This window comes from Oxyura jamaicensis, chromosome 9 (assembly GCF_011077185.1).
Source record: "Oxyura jamaicensis isolate SHBP4307 breed ruddy duck chromosome 9, BPBGC_Ojam_1.0, whole genome shotgun sequence".
In the NCBI taxonomy this organism is placed as follows: Eukaryota; Metazoa; Chordata; class Aves; order Anseriformes; family Anatidae; genus Oxyura; species Oxyura jamaicensis.
The window spans coordinates 13,507,888-13,528,687 of NC_048901.1; the positions used below are offsets into that span (position 1 = coordinate 13,507,888).

General features: G+C 36.8%; 1 protein-coding gene across 3 annotated transcripts in view; it reads left to right on the forward strand.

Moving 5' to 3' along the window:
- ATP13A3 (ATPase 13A3) overlaps positions 1-20,800 on the forward strand; it is a 54,971-nt gene that overhangs the window by 16,614 nt on the left and 17,557 nt on the right. For all 3 annotated transcript variants that reach the window (XM_035334335.1, XM_035334334.1, XM_035334336.1), the window contains exons 3-16: positions 4,216-4,309; positions 6,580-6,753; positions 7,626-7,796; positions 8,105-8,175; positions 11,986-12,066; positions 12,896-12,965; positions 13,796-13,930; positions 14,736-14,808; positions 15,538-15,669; positions 16,632-16,811; positions 17,703-17,860; positions 18,521-18,709; positions 19,622-19,683; positions 20,275-20,425. In XM_035334335.1, coding sequence (XP_035190226.1) covers positions 4,259-4,309; positions 6,580-6,753; positions 7,626-7,796; positions 8,105-8,175; positions 11,986-12,066; positions 12,896-12,965; positions 13,796-13,930; positions 14,736-14,808; positions 15,538-15,669; positions 16,632-16,811; positions 17,703-17,860; positions 18,521-18,709; positions 19,622-19,683; positions 20,275-20,425 — 1,698 coding nt within the window. In that variant the 5' untranslated portion in view covers positions 4,216-4,258. The remainder of the gene's footprint in view (positions 1-4,215; positions 4,310-6,579; positions 6,754-7,625; positions 7,797-8,104; positions 8,176-11,985; positions 12,067-12,895; positions 12,966-13,795; positions 13,931-14,735; positions 14,809-15,537; positions 15,670-16,631; positions 16,812-17,702; positions 17,861-18,520; positions 18,710-19,621; positions 19,684-20,274; positions 20,426-20,800) is intronic.

The window sequence follows — 20,800 nt, forward strand, 5'->3', positions numbered from 1 at the left end:
GTTTGCCATTATGAATTTTCCAGTTGAACTGAAGAACTGGAAGAATAAACTGATGGCAATTATGTATACTAAAGCTGAATTAGTTTTTTAAGGATTACAGACTTGGGACAAACGCTGGGGGAGAATACAGGGATAATATCTTCTCCCTGAATCAAACTTGGAAGGTAAGATTTGAACTGAAATATTTTGTTAATTATGCCACCTGTTAGCTGACTAAGCCAGCTAAGCTAGCAGTCCTCAGAAATTAGGACTTGCAGAATCTTCAGGTTTCTTGATTGAGACTTACTGTGGTTAACATTTTTCATTTTGCTATGAATTTATTTGCACCTTTTTACACTTGCTACAAACTGCCTATAAATATTTTGGTAAAACTTCTTAGCATCCTGGTTGTTTAGTCAGGGTAAATCAACACAGTTATCAGCGCAGTAATTCAGGAAAAGATGCAATGTTTTCTTTGCTTCTTGGGGATGCATGTAGTTTTAGGGCTCTGCATACTGCTGTAATTTCTCTAATGATCTATTTGTGATCTGCTTTAGCTCTGAAGTATGCCATGTTTTAATAAAGTTGCAGATTTACTGCTTAAGCCTGTGATTCAAGATTGTTCTCTTAAAAGTATTTATAATTTAGTCAGCGTTCAGCTGCTCTCTGTGCCATTTGTTAACGTTATACCTACGTTACCTGTTCTTCTAAAAGACTGTGAGTGATTTCATTCTTGTAGCCTGTGGCAAACAGCGTTTCTGCGACAGGCTTTTTGATACTTCCTACTTTTCTGACTGATACAATAGCTCAATGAATAAAAATTACCCAAGTTTGTGTGCAGTGGAGCAATGGCAACTTTCACTGTTTGCTATTCTTGGTTTGTTAAATGGGGAGGGGATTTCTCTAGTGCTTGCTCTGGGGAATTGGATCGGAGGCACTTGGTATTTGAATACTGCTGAGTCCACGCTGCTCCTTGTGAGTTGAGTTTGTCCCCACTTCGAGTACTAGCAAGCTGGCATACTCTCATAGGTTGAAGAGTCCAGGGCTCACGTTCAATTCTTTAATTAAACTATTTAATATATTGAAATGTTTAATATCTCATCACATCATAGGAGGAAGGAAGTGAAGATCGAATGCAGATTGCTACAGTGGTAAGGTGAGATGCTGCTGCTACTTTCTTCAGTCCGATGCAGCAGCCTGAGGTCTGACTCCAGGGAAGGCAACCCTGTGGTGGTGGTCACCTCTAGCTTTTGGGAGGTTAGGGAGAAGCAAACCCAGGGTAGTTAGCATTTGAGCCCCTGATGCTGAGCATGGCTTGATGATGTGCTGAAAGGGATAGGATCAGAGGAGAAAGTGTACTGTTCTTCAGTGCTGAACAGTCATCATTTTCAGGATCTACCAGCTAAGGAAAGACTTCTAATGATTTCTAATGTTAGAGATCTGTGTTTCGCTTTAGCATGGAAAACGTTGGGCAGTATGTGAGATACCAGATTGCATGTATTAGCTGAACATTGCTCAGCAGGTGAGTTTGTATAAAACAATGCAGGTAGAGGTAATGACGCGAGTCAAAAATAGCCTTTCCTAATGTTCCTCGTGTATTCCCTGTGTGATTCTACCCAGCTGTTCAAAGACCTCATTAAAACACAGGAATTGCTGCTGTCAGTCTAAGTGCTGAGATTTCCCCTCATGCTTCTTTGGGCTCACAGCCTGATGCTCCTTTCTCGTTGTGGGACAGCCCTGAACTCCAGCAGTCGTCTTTGTGCCCGCGGTGCTGCCTGTCCGATGTATTGGCTGGAGGGAAAGCACTCCCTTTAAGTTTATTGCTCTGCAACCTGTTAGCGTTTATTTTACAACCTGGTGCTTTCCTGTATTGAGTATGGTTGTAGCTAGGTCTGTTGATCAAGGCTGGGGCTGAGCCTGCAGGCACGGTTTTTGATGTTGCAGCATGTAACGGGGAATACCTGTCTGTGTAGGAGCAGACTAGTTCAAGTTTGATAGATGTAGTAATTCTCCACGGCACTGTGAAGTCTGTTACAAGCATACTTTGGTAAATACATGACTTTTTCTGGGTACGTGATTTTTTTTCCTTAAGTATGTGATTTGTGTAGTGTACATAAGAATTTTGACTTACTAATTCAAAAAATGTTCTCATAAGGTTTTGCAGCAATCCTGTATAGGTTTAGGACAGACTGCACTAACTGATTTCCATATTTTTCCCCAGATGATAAAACTGCTTAGTGAATAAAAGTAGCAATTTAGCCAAAAATGTGTTTTAGAACTTGTGTGACATACATAGCAGTTGAGGAAGTATCAGTAATGCTTATCTTTTGGCTCAATTTCCAAATTAATTTGCAAGGAGAAAGATAGCCCTAGTGTTCAGTATTGGACAGTAGTAGAAAATTTTCAGCTTAACGATGGAAGTGCAAGCTGGGCTTTCTATCAAAGGGGACAGTTGTTAACAAATCAGCCTCCTGTGATACAGGAAGAAAGAAAAGCTTCACCAAACAAACCGAAGTGCTGAGTTTCTCATCTGTAGCAGAGCGCTGTGTTGTGGTGCAGCTTTCAGCTTTGTGCGTGTTTCTTCCACTAGAGCTTTAGTCAGAGGTGGGAACAGATTTCAGAGGAGGTCTGAATTTGGGCAGCAAACCATCGTTGCATTCCTTCTTCATTTGTTGGCTTAGTTAGAAAGATGGCAGTAGGTTTCAAATTATGCAAGGATGTGATGATGTTGGATGTGGGAGTGAATTGCAAGGACTTCTTGAGGTTGGCATTGCTGAATTGAACTGCCTCAGTCCAGGGGCTGGCTTTGAGAGGAGCGAAAATCTCAAGGACTTAATGATAGCAAGAAACCTGGTAATAGTTGTGCTTTTATCATAATGCCACTTAATGCTAAGTATCTGAACAGTTGTCTCTGAGCTTTCAATGGACAGCTGAGATGAAGCTAAGCAGATGCAGATGGCTTTCACCTTGTTCACCTTTTTTTTTTTTTTTTGAATCGCCTTTTGTCTGAAAAATGGCAATTACAATAACCTTGATACTAGCTGTGCTGTCAAAGTGCATCCTTAACGCTTGAGGAGTATTTATATGCTATGGTAAAAAGGTCTGTCTTTAGACAGATTAATATATGTGCAGTGAGAATAGTGTTATAGTGTCAATGGCGAGAATGATGCTTAATCCATCCATACTTTGTCAGGTAAGCACTGGCTATTCAGTGTTTTTTAGCTTTTGGACTTGGCAGCTTTGATTTCCTTTGTTATGCTGAAAGTTCTGGTGAGCCTTGTATTAAGTGTTAGCCTTTTGTCTGTGGTCCTTCCCTGTTGGAACAGGGATCTGTTTGCAATACGTTCATCGCATAGACATCTTGATATTCTCTCTAGCTTTTCTGTGTTCGTGAAACCTGTGTTTATAATCTGTCCTCAAAGCATCTGTCAAGATTTGTAATTATCAGGAATTTACTACAAGAAGCAAACTCATAATTTATAGAATCACAGAAAGGTTTGGGTTGGAAGGGACCTTAAAGATCATCTAGTTCCAACTCCCCTGCTATGGGCAGGGCACCTTCCTCCAGATCAGGTTGCTCAAAACAATAATAAAAGAATTGGAAAACAGGCAAAAGACTAATTAACCATTAAGCATGTCTTGATTTAGAAATATGCTGGGAACATAAAGACCATGTGATCTTTCTAGCATTGTCCTTATTTTCTGCCTTTTTTTTTTTTTTGACACGTACTGATTTTCTGCTTCAATGAGAAATGCACGTCTTGGGGCTATACCACCTTTCCCTGAGGATAGCTTGGCTTCTGAAAGCATCCGTTTTGAAGCTATTATAGCATAGAATGAAAGGAGTGTGTAATTTTCACCTATTTTTAAGCTTTTTGTAACACTGAGTTTACATTTCCATTGTGAAGCTTGTAGAACGTATGAAAAAACCCTCTTAGTTTGTATGTAGAATGTAGTAAGGTAAATCAGTACAAGCACTTTTCTCTCTTTCAAAGCCAGCCATTTCTGCAATATTTCACTTACATTCATCCTGTGTTAAATCTTAATGTTTTACCGGAGCTCTTTGGGTCATTACTGCTGGAAACTAGTACAGTGCAAATTCAAGATCTATATACATACGTTGTCAGTTTGTCTTATGTGTATGCACGTCAGTGGAAAAAAAAACTCTCAAAATCCTAATGCTTAGATATATAATCAGTAATGTTGCTTCAATTTTTAATTATTTTGTTTTTAAAGGTCTTCCATATCTCAAGTTGAGAAGTTCCATATCATACTAAAGATGGAGAAAGAAGAAAAGAAATTTGTCAATAAAGCAGAGGAGGACGAGATGGTAATTCATTTTGTACTCTATTTTTATACAGTGAAAGAAACAGATTTTTATGATTTTTGTCTAGATGGGGCATATTCCATCAGGAAGCATACTGTCTCAGTTTAAAACAAGAATTTTGTACTTTTAATCTTTTCAGGTATTATGAAATCTAATCTTAGGATAAGGAATGTTTTTGCTGAAAGCCTTTGCAAAGTGCTGGGTTGGCTGTGTTTAGGTCAGCAATCCAATAGGTAACAGATACTGGTATTTAGCAATTTTTTTAAAGGAAAATGGACGTGGAACAAGGTATTATTTATTTTCTCCAAACCCTGGACCTTTTTTCTTGTTGTTTAAAACAAATTAATTATCCATAATCTAGTTCTGCTTACTCTTGCATATTCATGTTTATGCAGGTAAAACCCCACTCCCTAAAACACGGAGAGCAGTTCTATGGGTGTTTGGTAGCATTTAAACTTTGCTTCCTGATGGAGCAAAGATATCTCTTCTTGTTCATCCTGAAAGATGTAGCAGTTAGATTTGACAAATATAGCACCAGCTGATCTTTAAATTTTAGTCCTTTTTACAGACAGCAGAAAATACTTGGGCTACATAGGGATTTTTGTTTTTAAAAAGATGAATTCCTGCAAGTTGAATTCCTTGTTCTTTCTTTATGCATGGTGCTAGGAAAAGGTGTTCATTAGAGCACCTCTCAGACAGAGGGTAGATAAATGCACCTGACAGCAGAAAGTCAAATTGCACTGCTTACGTCTTGATCATTAAAATAAATGTTTTTTGGAGGGAATAACTTTGTTTTGTCCCAAAAGAAGCATTAACCTCTCCCTCTATCTTTCACCTCTGTGTTTTTCATGGTAAGAATTTAATATTGCCTCCAGTGTTTTGGGGGTATCAGAGAATAATGGGTTTGGTCTCTGTTTTTTGTAAGCTGAGAAGGCTACAAAACAAACATGTTGAAAAGCCTTTTCTTAGTAAACATACTTTTGAGAATTGTCATTAAACAATATTATGCAAAAAGTTGGTGTTAATATGATCAATGCAGGTGGGACTCAATGGGAAACTTCATTGCCATTTTGCAGCAGGAAATATAATCTAGTGATGTAATGTGAAACTCAGGAATGTAGCACGGCATCTAGTAAGCCACTGAATTATGTTCTATTCCCAGCTGTCATCAGGTTAAGTTGGTACATGCCTTTGACCAAGGCACACTTAATACTCTGTGGGTTTTTTAATAGGAGAAGAGGATTTTTCCAGCTGGTGCAAGGTACATAACCTTAGATAGTGCTGCTTGTAGTCTCTTAATGTTTCACAATAGCATTTCTTGTTAAATAGCAGACAAAATGATCCAGTTCCTTTACTAAGTAATATTTTACAAATGTACAAGTTTATAATTTTTACATAGCTTTTTAGAAAGTATTATGAAAATCTGTTCACACCAGTAATCCAAAACTATGTATGTTAGCTAATCAAATGCTAATCTGCTAAAACCTACACTTGAGAAAAAAACAAATGTGCTTGCTTTTATTTTGCTTAAATGCTTAACTTGCTTGTGCTGTGTGCTGGCCATGGCCAAAAACATGATCATTCTCCGAGACTTAGGGCAAGTTGTGTTACAGGCTAAGTCTTTATGGAGCAATCCAGAAAGCAGACAGATCCTATAATGAAGTTCTGCATTTGCGAGGCTTTTACTGGTCTTTGTATTTCTGACTGAGCCAACCAGCCCTTTTTGTTACCTCCCCATCATTTAGTAAGTTCTTAAAAATCTTTTCCTTCTCCAGAAGAGGAAAAAGAGAAAACTATTTTAAAATTTGGTTTCCCTTAAATACTGCATTTTATGAAAAATTAATGTTGGCTTCCCAAGCTGGAGCAACCAAGATTGAGTCACGTACACAGTGGCTGAGGTTGGAAGGGACCTCTGGAGATCATCTAGTCTGACCCCCTGCTCAAGCAGGGTCACCTGGAGCACGCTGCACAGGATCACGCACAAGTAGCTTTTGAACATCTCCAGGGACAGGGACTTCACGACCTCTCTGTGCAGCCTATGCCAGCACTCTGTCATCCTTACAATAAAGAAGTTTTTCCTCGTATTCAGGTGGAACTTGCTGCGTTTGTACCTGCTGCCTCTTATCCTGTTGATGTGCACCACTGAAAAGGGTCTGGCCCCATCCTCCTGACACTTGCCCTTTGGTTACTTGTATACATTGATGAGGTCCCCTCTGTCTTCTCTGCTCCAGCCAGGCTCATTGCTCGTTATTTGTTTCTCTGTTTCCATACAGGAGATCTATGGTTATGAGCTATGTCGATGGAAGTTGGTGCTAGTTACTGTAGGAGTGATCTGTTCTGGTGGCTTTCTTCTCCTCCTCCTCTACTGGATGCCTGAGTGGCGTGTGAAAGCAACGTGCAGAAGGACGGCGCTTAAAGACTGTGAAGTGGTTCTGCTGAGAACAACCGTAAGCCTATAGATGGGGGGTGTGCTTCTGCAAGTTGGGAGTTGTTTCATGTCTCTTGCTGCGTGCTAAATTGTACAGATTCTTGGCTGTGATTTTACTTTATAGTTTTTTATATGATTTTGTTTTTATTTTGTTTTATAGTAATGCAGAACTGTGCTCCTTGGTACTATATATAGCCTTGCTGCCCATATGGGAAGACTAACAGCTGTTTGCAGAGAACATGGTGAAAATAAAGTCTCTTGATACTGAGTTCTAAGAACTAAATGAAAAAAAATACCATTTTCATCAAAAGTTACAGAACAGTTACCTTGTTCATATAACCTGATACACGATTTTCAGTTTTTTTCATGTCTTGGTCAGCAATGTTATATTTGCCAAATTAAGGTAAAAGTACAGGTCCAAGTGTGGTATGATTTCAGATTATATTTTTCCTGCACTATTGCTGTGTGCAGTCCCCTGTTACAATCTTCAGGTATATCCTTACTTCTTTTAAGTTGGAGGGTGGGTGAAGCTACATGCATAGAAATCTTGTAGTCCCATCTACTACAGAACAAATATAATATCTTTTCAAGGGCTGAAAATGTCAAAATTCAAGTACTAAGAGTCAAGGCTTAAAAAAAATAAAATAAAAATAAACAAAACACCACCAAAAAAAAAACCCTCAACTCTTTCAGCACAGAAAACATTCTTTCAGAATTGTGGAAAGAAATGTATTCTTAAGTCATCTAATATTAATTTGAAGATAACTTCTTCAGTTCTGTATAGACTGTCACCTGTTGACTTGTTTTGCTTGACTTTACTACAGCTACTGCAGTAACATGGTGTTGAAATGCTGTTTTAATCAACCTTTTCTCATTTTTTTTCTCCTTAAGGATGAATTCAAGATATGGTTTTGTGCAAAAGTTCGTGTTATGCCTTCCTTGGGAGCCAATCCTTTAGAGAATCCTAACCCTATTGTACACAAGGTTTCAAATGGCCATGCTGTTCATTTCTGTGAATTTGCTGCAGAAGAGAATAAAAACAATTTGAAAAAATATTTGCCTGTAAGTAGCCCTTCAGTACTACAGTTGATAACTTTCAAAGGATCTGCAAATATTATCTAGAGTAAGCATACATAATACAGTACAGTATGTGAGTTACTTCATTTGTCTAAAAGGCTGACTCCTTAGGTGGAATAATCTTTTCCCCAGTAACTCTTACTACTGGACCTTGTGAAATTTTTGAAAGAAAAAATTTCAGTTTTCAGTGTAGGTTTTCTGAATTCAGTTTCTATCACTGTCCAAAATAAAGTCAATCAGAAGAGAGGGACTAAGTGGTGCCAGTTTAATATTGATGTCTGTTGCCCTTGCAGATTCGTTATTTCACGCATCACAGTGTGAAGTATTTCTGGAATTATTCAGTTCAAAGTTTTGATGTTGTACGGTAAGAATATTTTTTTCTTCTGTATTTTACTTCAAATGGCATTTTTGGTAACTATAATTTACCTAAAAACATAGTGAAAAATACCATGTTCTGACTAGCTGTTGCAACTTAGTGAGTCTTTGAACCACTCTGAGAGGAGAGAGATTTTCCAAGAGCCACACTGTGTTAAAGAATGTTTTTGCATAATCTACCTTTATTGGGCATGTCTCACATAGGGTGACACACTTCATGCCACTGCAGGCTTCTTGCCCATTCTAGGTGTGTATGAGATTCTGAGCACCTGATTTTAGGCACCAGTTCTCCTCCTATAAACTTGTAAAAACTCCCCTTTTGATGGAATATGTTGTTTTTTGAGTTGCTGCTGAGCTAGACCTAGAAGGAGTATCTAGGAAGAGGGGAATTCACTTGCATACCTTGTTCCTCACCTTTGTGTAAGTCTGTGCAGCTACATTTAGTCCAGCTGAGCTGAAACTGATCGCTCTTCAGTAACAGTATCAGGTCTTTTGCCTTGATAGAAACTCCTCTTAGTGGCTAAACCAGCTGTGCTTGCTGAATGTGAAGTGCTGTAATTTCTCTTAACCAGCAGCACGGTTGCATGGCATCAGGGATGAAGAAGAAAGTTGGGTTTTCTGGTGCTGCTACTGAGGCCTTTCCATAGTGCTAACAAGTGAAATGAACGCAGGCTTCTCCACTTCTGACAACCACTTCTTAAAAGTAGTAGTCCAGATGAGAAATGTAGTCTCTTCTTTTGACTTAAATCATTGATTGCTGCACTGAGCCATCATGTAGAAAAGCACTGCATATAGAAAAAAATTAATGACCAGTGACTGAAGGAAAAGTAACCAAAATATTATAAGAAGCAACCTACTCTGTCAATGTTGCTTCTGGTTTCCAAAAAAGTGTGTGCAAATAATTCAGAAAGTTACCAGCAATGACAACACTTACGAGAAATGATCATAATACAGGCAGTTACGAAACTGAGAACTCCTCTGGGAGGGTGGAAATGTCTCACTTCATGTGTAAATAATTAAAAGCTTTATATACGTTTTTTATGTTAAGCCTCTCATGAATTACAGCAGTGCAGGTAGTGATGCTTGTCATTTTGCATTACAGGGTCCTGTTTATATACCTGTAGTGTTGCTAAATTTAAACTGTTCAAAAAGAATATTTCCGTAGATGAGATTAAAAAGATCAAATTGAAACTACACTTTTTGCTAAGAATGGGTACAGGGGAATTTTTTACAACCCCACAAGTTTGGTAATAAGTGTTGTTCCTTAGCATGAAAGCAGTGACTTGAAATTTGGTATTTGCTCACTGTTTGACTGTGCCTTTTGATGTCTTGTGATAACTCAGCCAAGTTGTAAGCCTCTGAAAAATCTCAGATATGTCTGTGAAGTTCTGTGAGCATTCACTCAATCACATTCTTGCTAATATGCCAAATTCTCACTTGTGTGATGTGTTAGTAACCATTCAGCCTGACCACCAGTTTAATCAGGTAGTGTAGCTGAGCTAGAAGCCAGTATTTAGCAGCTGGATAATGAAGAAGGGAAAGAGCCTCATCTGAGGTACACCTGAGACTTGCAGAGTACTAAGTCACTTTTGTACAAGGTCATATACGAGTGAGTTTGGTGTAAGTTTTCTCTAACGCTAAATTAGGTATGATCGTGAAGTTCTAGATACCACCTGGGAATTAATAGCTGAACTTTTGAATATGAATATTCTGAGAAGTCCTTCAGAATTACATTCAGACTAGATGCTTTCACTGAGATACTTTTCTTAAGCTACTCTTCAGGCTCTTATGTAAAAACAGGAATCAGTATTACCTAATAACCTGATAGAGAATCAGTTTGTAAAGAGATGGGGCACTAGACAGAGGGCTTTGTAATAAAATCCTAGTGCAAGCAATATAGTTGTAGTTGGGATCTGAGCACAATACCATATAATGAAGATAAGTTTACTCTGTGCAGTTAATTATGGAGGTATCCAGAAGACAGAACAGTTTGATTGCATAATTAAAGACTTATCACAATACAGAAGGGAAGCAAATTAAGATATCTTAGGAAACTAATTCAGTTATGAGAGCTTGAGTTTTGTATCGTTGTTCTTTTCCTAGTAATGTAACATTACCGTCCCTGTTTTAAACACAGGAAACGTAAGTGTAATTGTTCTTAAACTAAATCAGACCTGGCCACATAGCCAAAGAGGATGCAGCTTGACCCTGTGCGTCTGTTTTGTTTTAGCTAATGTCAAATGAATCCCTTGGTGATTTGATGAATATTTTATGTAATAAAGTATGTGCCCAGAGGGGTTTATTTAACGCCTTGGGAATTCAGTACTGTAACACTTAGGTGGAGATGCTGATTTCTCTCACTGCGGACTGAGAATTGAAATACTTTCCTTTTCTGGGCAAAACTAGGAGAGAAGAGCTTCTGAGAAAAAATTCCAGGAGAAAATAGAGTAGAAGGCAGTTCTGGGTCTAAATAGAGAAAGGGAGAGTGGAAGATAATGCCTATGCCAAGAACTGCAGCGAGGGACTGCAATAACACCCTGCTAAAAGCTTTGTCATAGCATGAACGTTGCATGTGCTGATATGCATGTTGCATATAAAGCACTTTGTTTTAGGGGGCCCTTCCTAAACCCACTTCCCACTTTTCAAGAGAAGAAAAATTGTTTGAGACAGAATGGGGCAACAGGCACAGTTATGAAAAGACAATTACATATTGATATGAAAATATTTAAAATCCTTGACCTTTAAATATTTTAGGGAAACCTGGTAAACTTCTGGCCACATTTGGACATAAAAGTTGTTAAGAGAATATGAAGGTGTTACCAGAAGCTGCCAGAAACATGGTCCAAGCCTTTGCAGTAGTGAGGGTATTTAATTTATTTCCCCATGTTCTAGAGAGTGGAAATAATTTATACTATCTATGCACAATATCTTTTTTCTTCACTGGAACATCTCTGAATCCTTTTTAGTAGGTAACTTAATGGTTATGCAATATATATATATAACAAAAAAAAAAAAAAACAACTTGTGCTGAATAGTGCTGTTTTTTCATGTCTGTGAAAGCTGTTTGGAAGGCAATGATATTTTCCTGTGCATCCAAAGCATATCTGCTAGATAATGTATCTGGACATTGGACATACATCCTTAATGAGTTTGTTAGTTGCACCAATCCTGTAACTGTGAACATGATACTGTTTCAGGTATGCTTTCTTATCTGCAGGTCTTCTAAATCATAGCATTTCCTCTTGCACCACGTAGGAGTCCTATGAAGATGAGTCTTCCAGTGCTGAGGAAGCAGTTGAAATGTAGATCGTATTTTACCTAGTCACGGATAAAATCTTGAGAGCAAGATCCTGCAGTGTAGGGCTATCTGATAAATTGATTGATACTGTTTTTGAAATGCTTCTAGTACTTGTTAGAAGTAAATGAAGTAGATAATTTGAAGAAAAAATACTGGTTTCATATATTTTATATAACTTGTTCACGTATTCTTTTTACGGGCTTTTGAATAGTTGTGAGGCTAGTATTTTAGTTTTTGACATGTAGCTCTGTTGCAGTTGAAATGAAGGTGTGACTGTCCTAAGGTGTAAGACACATCAGTAAGGGGAATGCTTCTTACATCTCGCTGATATCTATAGGTACATGACAAAAATAGCTAGAAAAGCATTAACCTATAGACTGTCTTTGTTCTTTTTTAATACAATGTCACTCTTGGCAAGGGCCCAGCACTCTCTCGTTGCCATACACTTGATTTTAAATATCAGGTTTCTGAAATAACTCATTGACTTTTTCCATTACTTAGAGGACTAGATGAATCTACGTTCTGTTCTTCAATTCATAATGAACACAGCAGAGGTCTGACAAAAGGGATGCATGAGTACAGGTAATGTTACAGTATGGGAGGGAAGAGTTGTTTTCATTCAATTACCTCTGCTGCAAATGTTAACAGCATTAGAAGGCAACTGGGAGTGGTTAGTGTTTACAGGCAGTCCCTTAAACTTGCTTCAAAGAAGGCTGTCAGAAGATGTAGGGAGTTCTGCTTTTTCCTATGTATATGCTGGGTAAAAAACAGTCTTTGAGACCATTCTGAATTACTTCTGGGTTTTGTTGCTTTCCTTGTTGTTCTTTTTCCAAATGAGACTTTCTCAGAGTTTTAAATATGGAAGCATCTACTTGATCCTTCCACTTCCTATTGATTTGTGGCTTTTCCTACAAGTCCTTAAGGACACACTTTGAAGCCTTTCATGTCATTAAACCAACTCTGATCCTATCATAATTAATTTCTTGCTTCCCCCTTTCATGATTTGCATTTCATCATGCTAAGGATAAAATTAAGACACAGAACCATGAAAACAGTATCTTACTTCAGAGTAAGAGTTAACATTTGTTTGAGCTTTAGCTAGAACCCTGTACTGGCTTTCAGAATGACATTAATTAAGATTGGACCTGTGCACAGTTTATAGAGAAATCTTATTGTGAAAGGACCTAAAAATGAAGGTGCAGTTTCAATTGAAATAAATATTACTTTCATATTTGAAATGTGTAATATCTCACTGGATAGACCTTTTATGATGAATGCCTTTTGAAATGATAGAAGTGGTAAAAAGGGCCATGGGTTAAATATTTTATACTTTCTCATGCTAATGGGATTATTTAAAAATGAATAAGACCTTTAACATTTTAAGTGTTTTTTTGGTACTTCTTTAATGCAGGAAAGCATTCTATGGAGTAAACGAAATTGCTGTGAAAGTGCCTTACATTTTTAAGCTTCTGATTAAGGAGGTGAGTTCTTATATTTACAAACACACAAAAAAGTGTATAATCAAAAGTTACTTCGAGTACAGTGGCTTTTAGACTAGTCTTCAAATAGTAACATGAAATGAAAACCTTCCTCCAGAGCCCAGCAATGTAAAGCCAAATGATACGGATTTTTTTTTTCCCCAAGAGCTCCAAACTTAAGAGGTCTTTGCTGCAAGCTCTTCAGGGTACACAATGTACTGCCTTACTGAGGACATTTAAAAAGTGTCAGAATTATTTGAGAGGCTATGAATGTTACTTTCTTATTGTTCATTTGTTCTTAAAACCACTGGCTGTGTTTTGCACTATCAGCCTGGAGATCATACATCACAATTTACTCATTGAATCAAGTTTAATTTCCCATATACTCTTGTTTGTTTCACTTTCCTTGTATTAAATGGATTTGAGTAACTGATGTTATTCATGTGGTAATACATGTTAGAACATTTTGAGCAAAAGCTCTCAAACCTGAGCTAATGGGTAAGAATATATTTACTAATAAGAAGTAAATATCTGATGCATTGTAAGTTACAATTCTTAAAGTAATTTGGAAGTTATCTATAATTTTGCTTTGATGTGTAGGGGAGGGTGCATGCAATCTTAAAAGTATGTGTTCATGTGCTGTTTTAATGAGAACTGTACTTCTGAAGGATTGAGGAATCGGTGAAACAGAGGGAGTAGTTTGGAAAAACAGACAAAAATCAGAAGTAAAGGACTGAAAATTTTCTGTTGTCTATTGAAGAGGATTTTAACTCTTCTGACTGAGAAAGCATGTGACCTTTTGGTGTAACTTTAATGTTCTGTCATTCTTCCAGGTTCTCAACCCTTTTTACATTTTTCAGTTGTTCAGTGTGATATTGTGGATCACTGATGAATATCACTACTATGCATTAGCAATTGTGATCATGTCTGTAATATCCATTGTTAGCTCACTCTACACCATTAGAAAGGTAAGTTTGAAGAAAACATGCATTTCAGCTTTTGTTTATCAGGTTATTTTCATATGAAATTGGTTACAAATCTTTAAGATTTTTTCAGAAGTATATAGGTAGAATCTTGTTAGGGATTTTCTATCTTTGATCTGGAAGAATTTGGAACTGTGGTACTCTTGAGTCCCCTTTCTGCTGACTTCCCATGCTGTTGAATCAGCAGGTTGGCCTGCCTCCTTCTCAGATAACAGAAACATTGCCTCACTTAAGACGCAAATCTATATAGCAAGTTGAATTTGATTGTATTGGTTCCATCTTGCATAGTTTCCTTCTATTGAAAAGTTTGATGTAATTGAGCACCAGCCAAACTTGTAGATGAAGTTAGTGATGCATTTTCTGTGTAGACTTAGCAGTAAACAATAAAAAATAAAGTAGTAATTATCCTTAAATTGCAGTCTGTGAATTCAGACCAGAGACAAACGCACACCCATGAAAAAGATAAATCATTTCCCTCATTTAAGTTCATACAAATACTGCAGTTCTTGCTTATGTATGTTAAGGAGCAAATTTTTTTAATAATATTTTGTGACTGTGTATTTTTTTTTGCAGAATGCTGTTAAAAGTAGAAACCTGTACAGGCTGATGCACTTGAACATTATTTGCCCATAGTTTCATAAACAATTAAAAAAAACTGTTTAAAGGAACATTTTGTTTTAAAAGTATTAGTAAAGAATCTCCTATTTTTTGCTTGTAAAGATATAATGTGCATTTAGAAGAAGAGAAGCTGTGCTTCAAAATAATGACATGTTTTTTTTTCCCCTTGTAGCAATATGTTATGTTACATGACATGGTAGCAGCTCACAGCATTGTCAGGGTTTCTGTCTGCAGAGGAAATCAAGGTAAATTTCACAGGTATTTGGACTGTTGAGTTTAAATTGCCCATTACGTGTGAGTGCTATCACATCTGTTCTTTGATCAGCTTGAAATGTTTGCATTTCTTAGCAAAATTGCATGAGAAAAGGAGATCTTGTGAAGTGGAATTGAGATAGGGTAGTCATCTGTTTAGCATTATTCTCCTGGATGGTATTTTTAGAGACTATTGGGTTTGCTCTAGATGAGATACTTTTCCTGTTTCTTGTACCTGCCATTCCAGGTGTGTGATTATCATTGTAATTTATTTTTTGGTCTAAAGATTGTGCATGCCATGGGTTTTCATTACATTTTGTTACACAGCAGAGGCTTCATATTAATTTCTGGACTTCTGCTCATTTGGATGCTACGGTAGCCAAAGATGGTTAGGTTGTGATGTGAGATTCCATTTTGTAAGACATGCCTTCATATTGGACTTCTGTCTTTATAATGAATTTTATTGCTAATATTTTTTTAATGATCTTGACTACTTGCTTTTGTTATGATAAGCTATACTTAACTACTCTAGGGTTTAATCTGTAATAGAACTGATTTTATCAGTGGCCATTGTTTAATGTTTTCAAAGACTTTTCATAGTGTAGTTAGTAAAGTGAAATAGAATCTTAAATATCACCACCTGGATCTTATCTGTGAGGATCTGTTGGGTTCTGTAGCTGGCGGCTATTTTCAGGTAAAATTGTTTGTGTTCTGATGCTTAGAAATAGAAGAAATCCTTTCCACCGATCTTGTGCCTGGAGATATCATGTTGATTCCATCTAATGGGATAATTATGCCATGTGATGCAGTACTTCTCAGTGGTACTTGCATTGTAAATGAAAGCATGTTAACAGGTAAAGTCAATTTGGTACACTTTTGTGTGGCTAAAAACACTATTTCATATCTGTGCATGCTTAGCTTGCAGCATGCTCTAGTAGAAGTGCTTATTTTGCTTCAAATATGTATGCTCTTGCAATTAGTTACGCTCATAAGTACTTACGTACTTATGCTTGTCTGCAACAGCTGCTTGGTAGAGCTTGGCAGCTCCAAAAATGAGTGATGGTTTCTTGTTGAAAAGCTTTCTTTTTAATGGTATGTGTTCTTGCCTGTTGACTTGGTGTTCTCAGTGCAGATTGAATTGTGCAGTATGTTTCTTCAGAAAATGTTAGCACAAACTTTTTAACCACTCTCAAGAATGATGGCTGATAGATGGGTAGGCTTTTCTGCTCTGTTTATAAAAACAAAATAATTATCTCAAGTTGGTGCCTGTATATTCTGAGACCAGAAACCTGATGTCATTGCAGAACAGCTTGAATGAATAGAATGGCCTTCTTGTTATTCCTAGGATAATCTGCCCAAACTGGCAGCGTTTAGAAAATTGTTCTTCAGAGATTGTGCATTTTATCACATTCGGTTCTTTGAATATATTTGAGCCTCTTCCTACTGCTAGCAACAGATAAAATTGTTGCCCTGGTTTGAATATACTCAGTCACTAAAGGAGCTCAGAATAATTTCCTTCAGCTTCTAGTTTTTCTTACTGAAGATGGGGTGATGCATTGCAGTAGAAGGAAGCTTGTCCTGTTTTCTCTGAGCTGTATTTTGCACTTGTCTGATTTGAAGTAAGAGTTGGGTAAGGAACCTGATGAGCTGAGGTTAATAGGTGAAGGATTGTCTGATAGTTTGCTGTAAGGAAGAAGACTACTTCTATAAGTCTGTATCTGTGCTGAAGTGAAATTGTATTGTCCTAATTGAAGTTGTGAAAGAAAAAGTGCCTATTCTTATTTCACTTTGCTTAGAGACTCCTTTTCTATTTCAGGTGAAAGTGTTCCTGTCACGAAGATTAACCTGCCAAATCCTTCAGAATACCCTAAAACAATGGGAGATGAAATATACAGTCCAGAAGTGCACAAGCGGCATACTTTGTTCTGTGGAACCAATGTAATTCAAACCCGTTTTTATACCGGAGAATTAGTCAAAGCTCTAGTAGTGAGAACAGGTATAGACTTTTAAGTTTACCATTTGTTAATCTAATACTCAGTTTTCTAGGTGTATGTCAACTGATGATGCTTCAGTTCAACACTATTGTGTTGAACATTGCTAAGGGTGGATAAATAACCCAATTCATGTGATAAATGTCTGTTAGAACAGTAACAGAGCTAGATAATGGTATGGGGAGTATCAGTTGGCAAACACTGTGAATCAGTCTTCAGCATTAATTTTAGATCTAGCTTTGTGGATTTTCAAACCCTTTAGATGTTGTTTTTTTTTTAATTTTATTTTAATGGGTTGGTTGAACTATGTATGCCTCTTCAAAGGCTTAGGATGCTCTTGGATTGGATTTGTGGTGGGAACTGCTTATTTCAGTGGAGTCATTGACAATACAAAATGCTTTTCTTGGTCCATGGTTTTGTCAAAGCACATAATGTTTGCATAAAATCTGCTCTATCTAGCCCTTTTTACAGAAGTGCTTATTCATACTAATGTTTTAAATGTTTAGGTTCAGATGAATACAGTTTTTCTATTTAAAACAACTATGCAGACTACAGTAGTTGGGGATTTGTTTTTACAAAGGTGGTATTCAGAAAAATATCACAAAATAGAAGGATGGTAGTAAACTATAAAGCACTTGAATGTTTACTGCCCCTGTAGAGGAAGGGTTGATTTACATGAGCTGCATATCCTTGCCACAGGAGAGAAGCAAAAGGTATGACATACGTGTACATTTTTGAAGCACCTTAATTATAGTATTGCAAAACATGTTACTGTATGTTGAGAAAGTCTCAATGAAATAAGTAGCTTAAAGGATTCGTTGAAGGTTTTGATATTTTTGAGTAGTTTTTTTTTTTCTTGTTTATACTTCTGATAACTCGTTCATTTTTGTTTCTAGGCTTTAGTACAGCCAAAGGACAGCTTGTTCGTTCCATACTATATCCAAAACCAACTGACTTTAAACTCTACAGAGATGCCTACTTGTTTCTCCTCTCTCTGGTAGTGGTGGCAGGCATTGGGTTTCTTTATACAATTGTCAGTAACATCTTAAACAAGGTATGTTTTCATTTCACCATATTCTTGTCCAGAACTACCTTATTTTAGAAAACCGTTGATTGTGATTTCCATCATACTCAGGTGATGAGAAACAATAAGATCTTAAGTGAAAATGTCTTTGCTTTATTTTCTGTCAATGGAACAAGTAAAGCAAGCTTACTGAGAATAAGATTTAGTAGAAAAGCAGAATTTTGGATATATTATGATGAAATTCGAGTTTGTTACCGACCTGATCTTTTCTTTCCTTTTTGTACATAAGATTGCTATCTGACTGATAATCAGTTGGAAGAAATTGTGTACAGCAAATCTAAAGTATGCTGTAGATGAAGACGTCTCATCAATAAACTAATTGATTACTTGAGAACTTCAGTTTTTTTGAAAGTTTTTGCATTATTTGTTTGCTGTTTTAAAGATTTGCAGGGAAAAGAGTGGAAACTTGAAGTTATGGATTGTGTATATTTTAGGACTTGGATTATCATGGTTGATATTGAGTGGGTGAAGATGTGCTAGGTTTCTGGGCATTCCAGAACCCACTATGCTAGTTAAAGCACTGCGTAGATTTTGCTTTTGGTAACAGTGATGTAGTGCTTCATTGAGACAGTGACACTCTTGAGTATGGAGTTCTTCATTAATCTTCATTAAATTTGACCTGTATTGCAGGCTTCAGCTCATACCATCATCATCAAGTCTCTTGACATAATCACTATCACAGTGCCTCCAGCACTCCCTGCTGCCATGACTGCTGGCATTGTTTATGCACAAAGACGGTTGAAAAAAATTGGTATCTTCTGCATCAGCCCACAAAGGATAAATATTTGTGGCCAACTGAATCTCGTGTGTTTTGATAAGGTTGGGTGAACTTTGTGTTGCTACCTGAAAAGACAATGTGTAATAAAAGGGATTTCATATATACTAGTAACTACAGGGAAATGCGTTACTTCTGTAAGTTGGGTTGCTATTGTCCTTTTAACTTCCAGGTATTAAATGTTTAGCATCAGCTAACTTAATTTACAGTTTGCTCTAAAAAAATTTTATAATATGCAGTTTCTGTTTTATCTCAAGACTGCTAAGTCCTGACTTCCTGGCAACCCAAAATTGTGAGTGTTGCGGATTTTAAGAGCTTTTATTTTGCACACAGGCTTCTTGAAGTCTGAGCTGTGAGGCCAGACTTGTTTCTCATTTACATTTATTTTAATGAAAAGCCAAATCAGTGTATTATTATTTAACAGAGACATGATTGAAAGACAGTAATTCTACCATCCAGAATCCATTGATTTTCCTTTACAGAGATTTTTATCTGAAATCTTAAATATCCAAACATAATTTATTATTTCCCTTGTAAATATTTTTTGTGTATTAGTGTTGTAAATATATTCCAGTTAATGTTTCAACTATGCAGGAGAGTAGTACTAAGGATTAAGTATGTCTTCTGCTGCCCTCACCTCCCAAATATAGAGATGTTGAGCTATTGAGCGTGGATTTTACAGATCTGTTTCTTGTGTCCTGCCCATAAGGAGGGGCACAATTGCTTTGAATGTTTTTTTTTAAGGTATTTAACAAAGGTGGAGCATAATTACTAGCAAAAAGTTAGGCAGATGTTTGTATCTTCTGTCTTGAATTCTTGATTTTTAACTGAAAATTAAATAAAACATTGTTTAGATGTAATATGTCTCATTAATTGTAAATTTTTGCTCTGCCCAAGGATAACTTGGTTCTGAAAGCTCTTTTTTTTCTTGCCACTCCCCTTGGTTTGTTTTGCAGACTGGCACACTTACTGAGGATGGCTTGGATCTTTGGGGAATTCAACGAGTAGAAAATGCTTGGTAAGGAGAAAAGAGCTGATAGCAAATTCGATACGTAGTTGTGCTCTAACAGCCTCAGCAGAATAGAATGGAAGATTCAATGTTATCAAATGTTTGTGTTTCTGCAGTGAGCAGAAATGCAACTGAAACAGGAATGCAACTGAAAATAAGATTTAGATGTACTGAAAGTTATAACTCTTAAAAAGCTGAGGCATAATTTAATTGGCTAAAATCTGAGATCCTGCTAATTTCATACTGCAGAAATGATGTGGTTAAAGTGTAGCATGTTTCCTTATTCTTGCCCTTCTAACTCTTGACTTTTTGGGCTGCTGAAACAAATTGACTTAGCTAATTGAATTGCATATAAAGTGGTAAGAGGCCTTTGTACAAGGAAATCAAACTACAGTGTGAATTAACAGAATTTTTGAATGAAAGTTTTGACTATTTCTGAAGATTCCAACCCAGAGTCTTAATCTGTTTTCTGTGATGTGTAAAAATAGAAGTGAAGAGACTTGTACAGTCAATTCTTGTCTGTTAATCTAAACAAACCTTTTGAATTGGCTCATACTAAATAATTATAGTGCTAAGTATATTATAACTTCATTGTTTTAGTTTCCTTTTGCCGGAAGAGAGGGCTTGCAGTGAAAGCTTGCTGAAGTCTGAGTTTGTTGCTTGCATGGCAACTTGTCATTCACTTACAAAAATTGAAGGGGTACTTTCTGGGGATCCACTTGATCTGAAGATGTTTGAATCAATAGGATGGGTAAGTGTCTCTTCTTCAAGAGAAGTAACATAAGTCCAGCAATCTGGTGTTTCCTGCACTTTCAAATACAAGATATGCCATTATGTGACTTTGAAAGCAGTAGTAGTACTTTAAAACAGTAGGCTTTTGACAATGTCTGTAAGTCAATGTGAAAAGGAAGTCTTCATATGTAAGTGTTCCTAAATTTTAAGCTGTGAAACAATTCATAGAAATGAGAGCCTCTGAACAGCTGATTTTACTGCTTTCTGATGCATGGCAAGATTTTACTGTATATAATAAAAATGTAAAATAACTAAGTGGATCTTAAGTTAACTGCTGAATTAGAACACTTAATGCTCATAAATGTAAATCTTGTTTAGTGGGATTATTATGCCT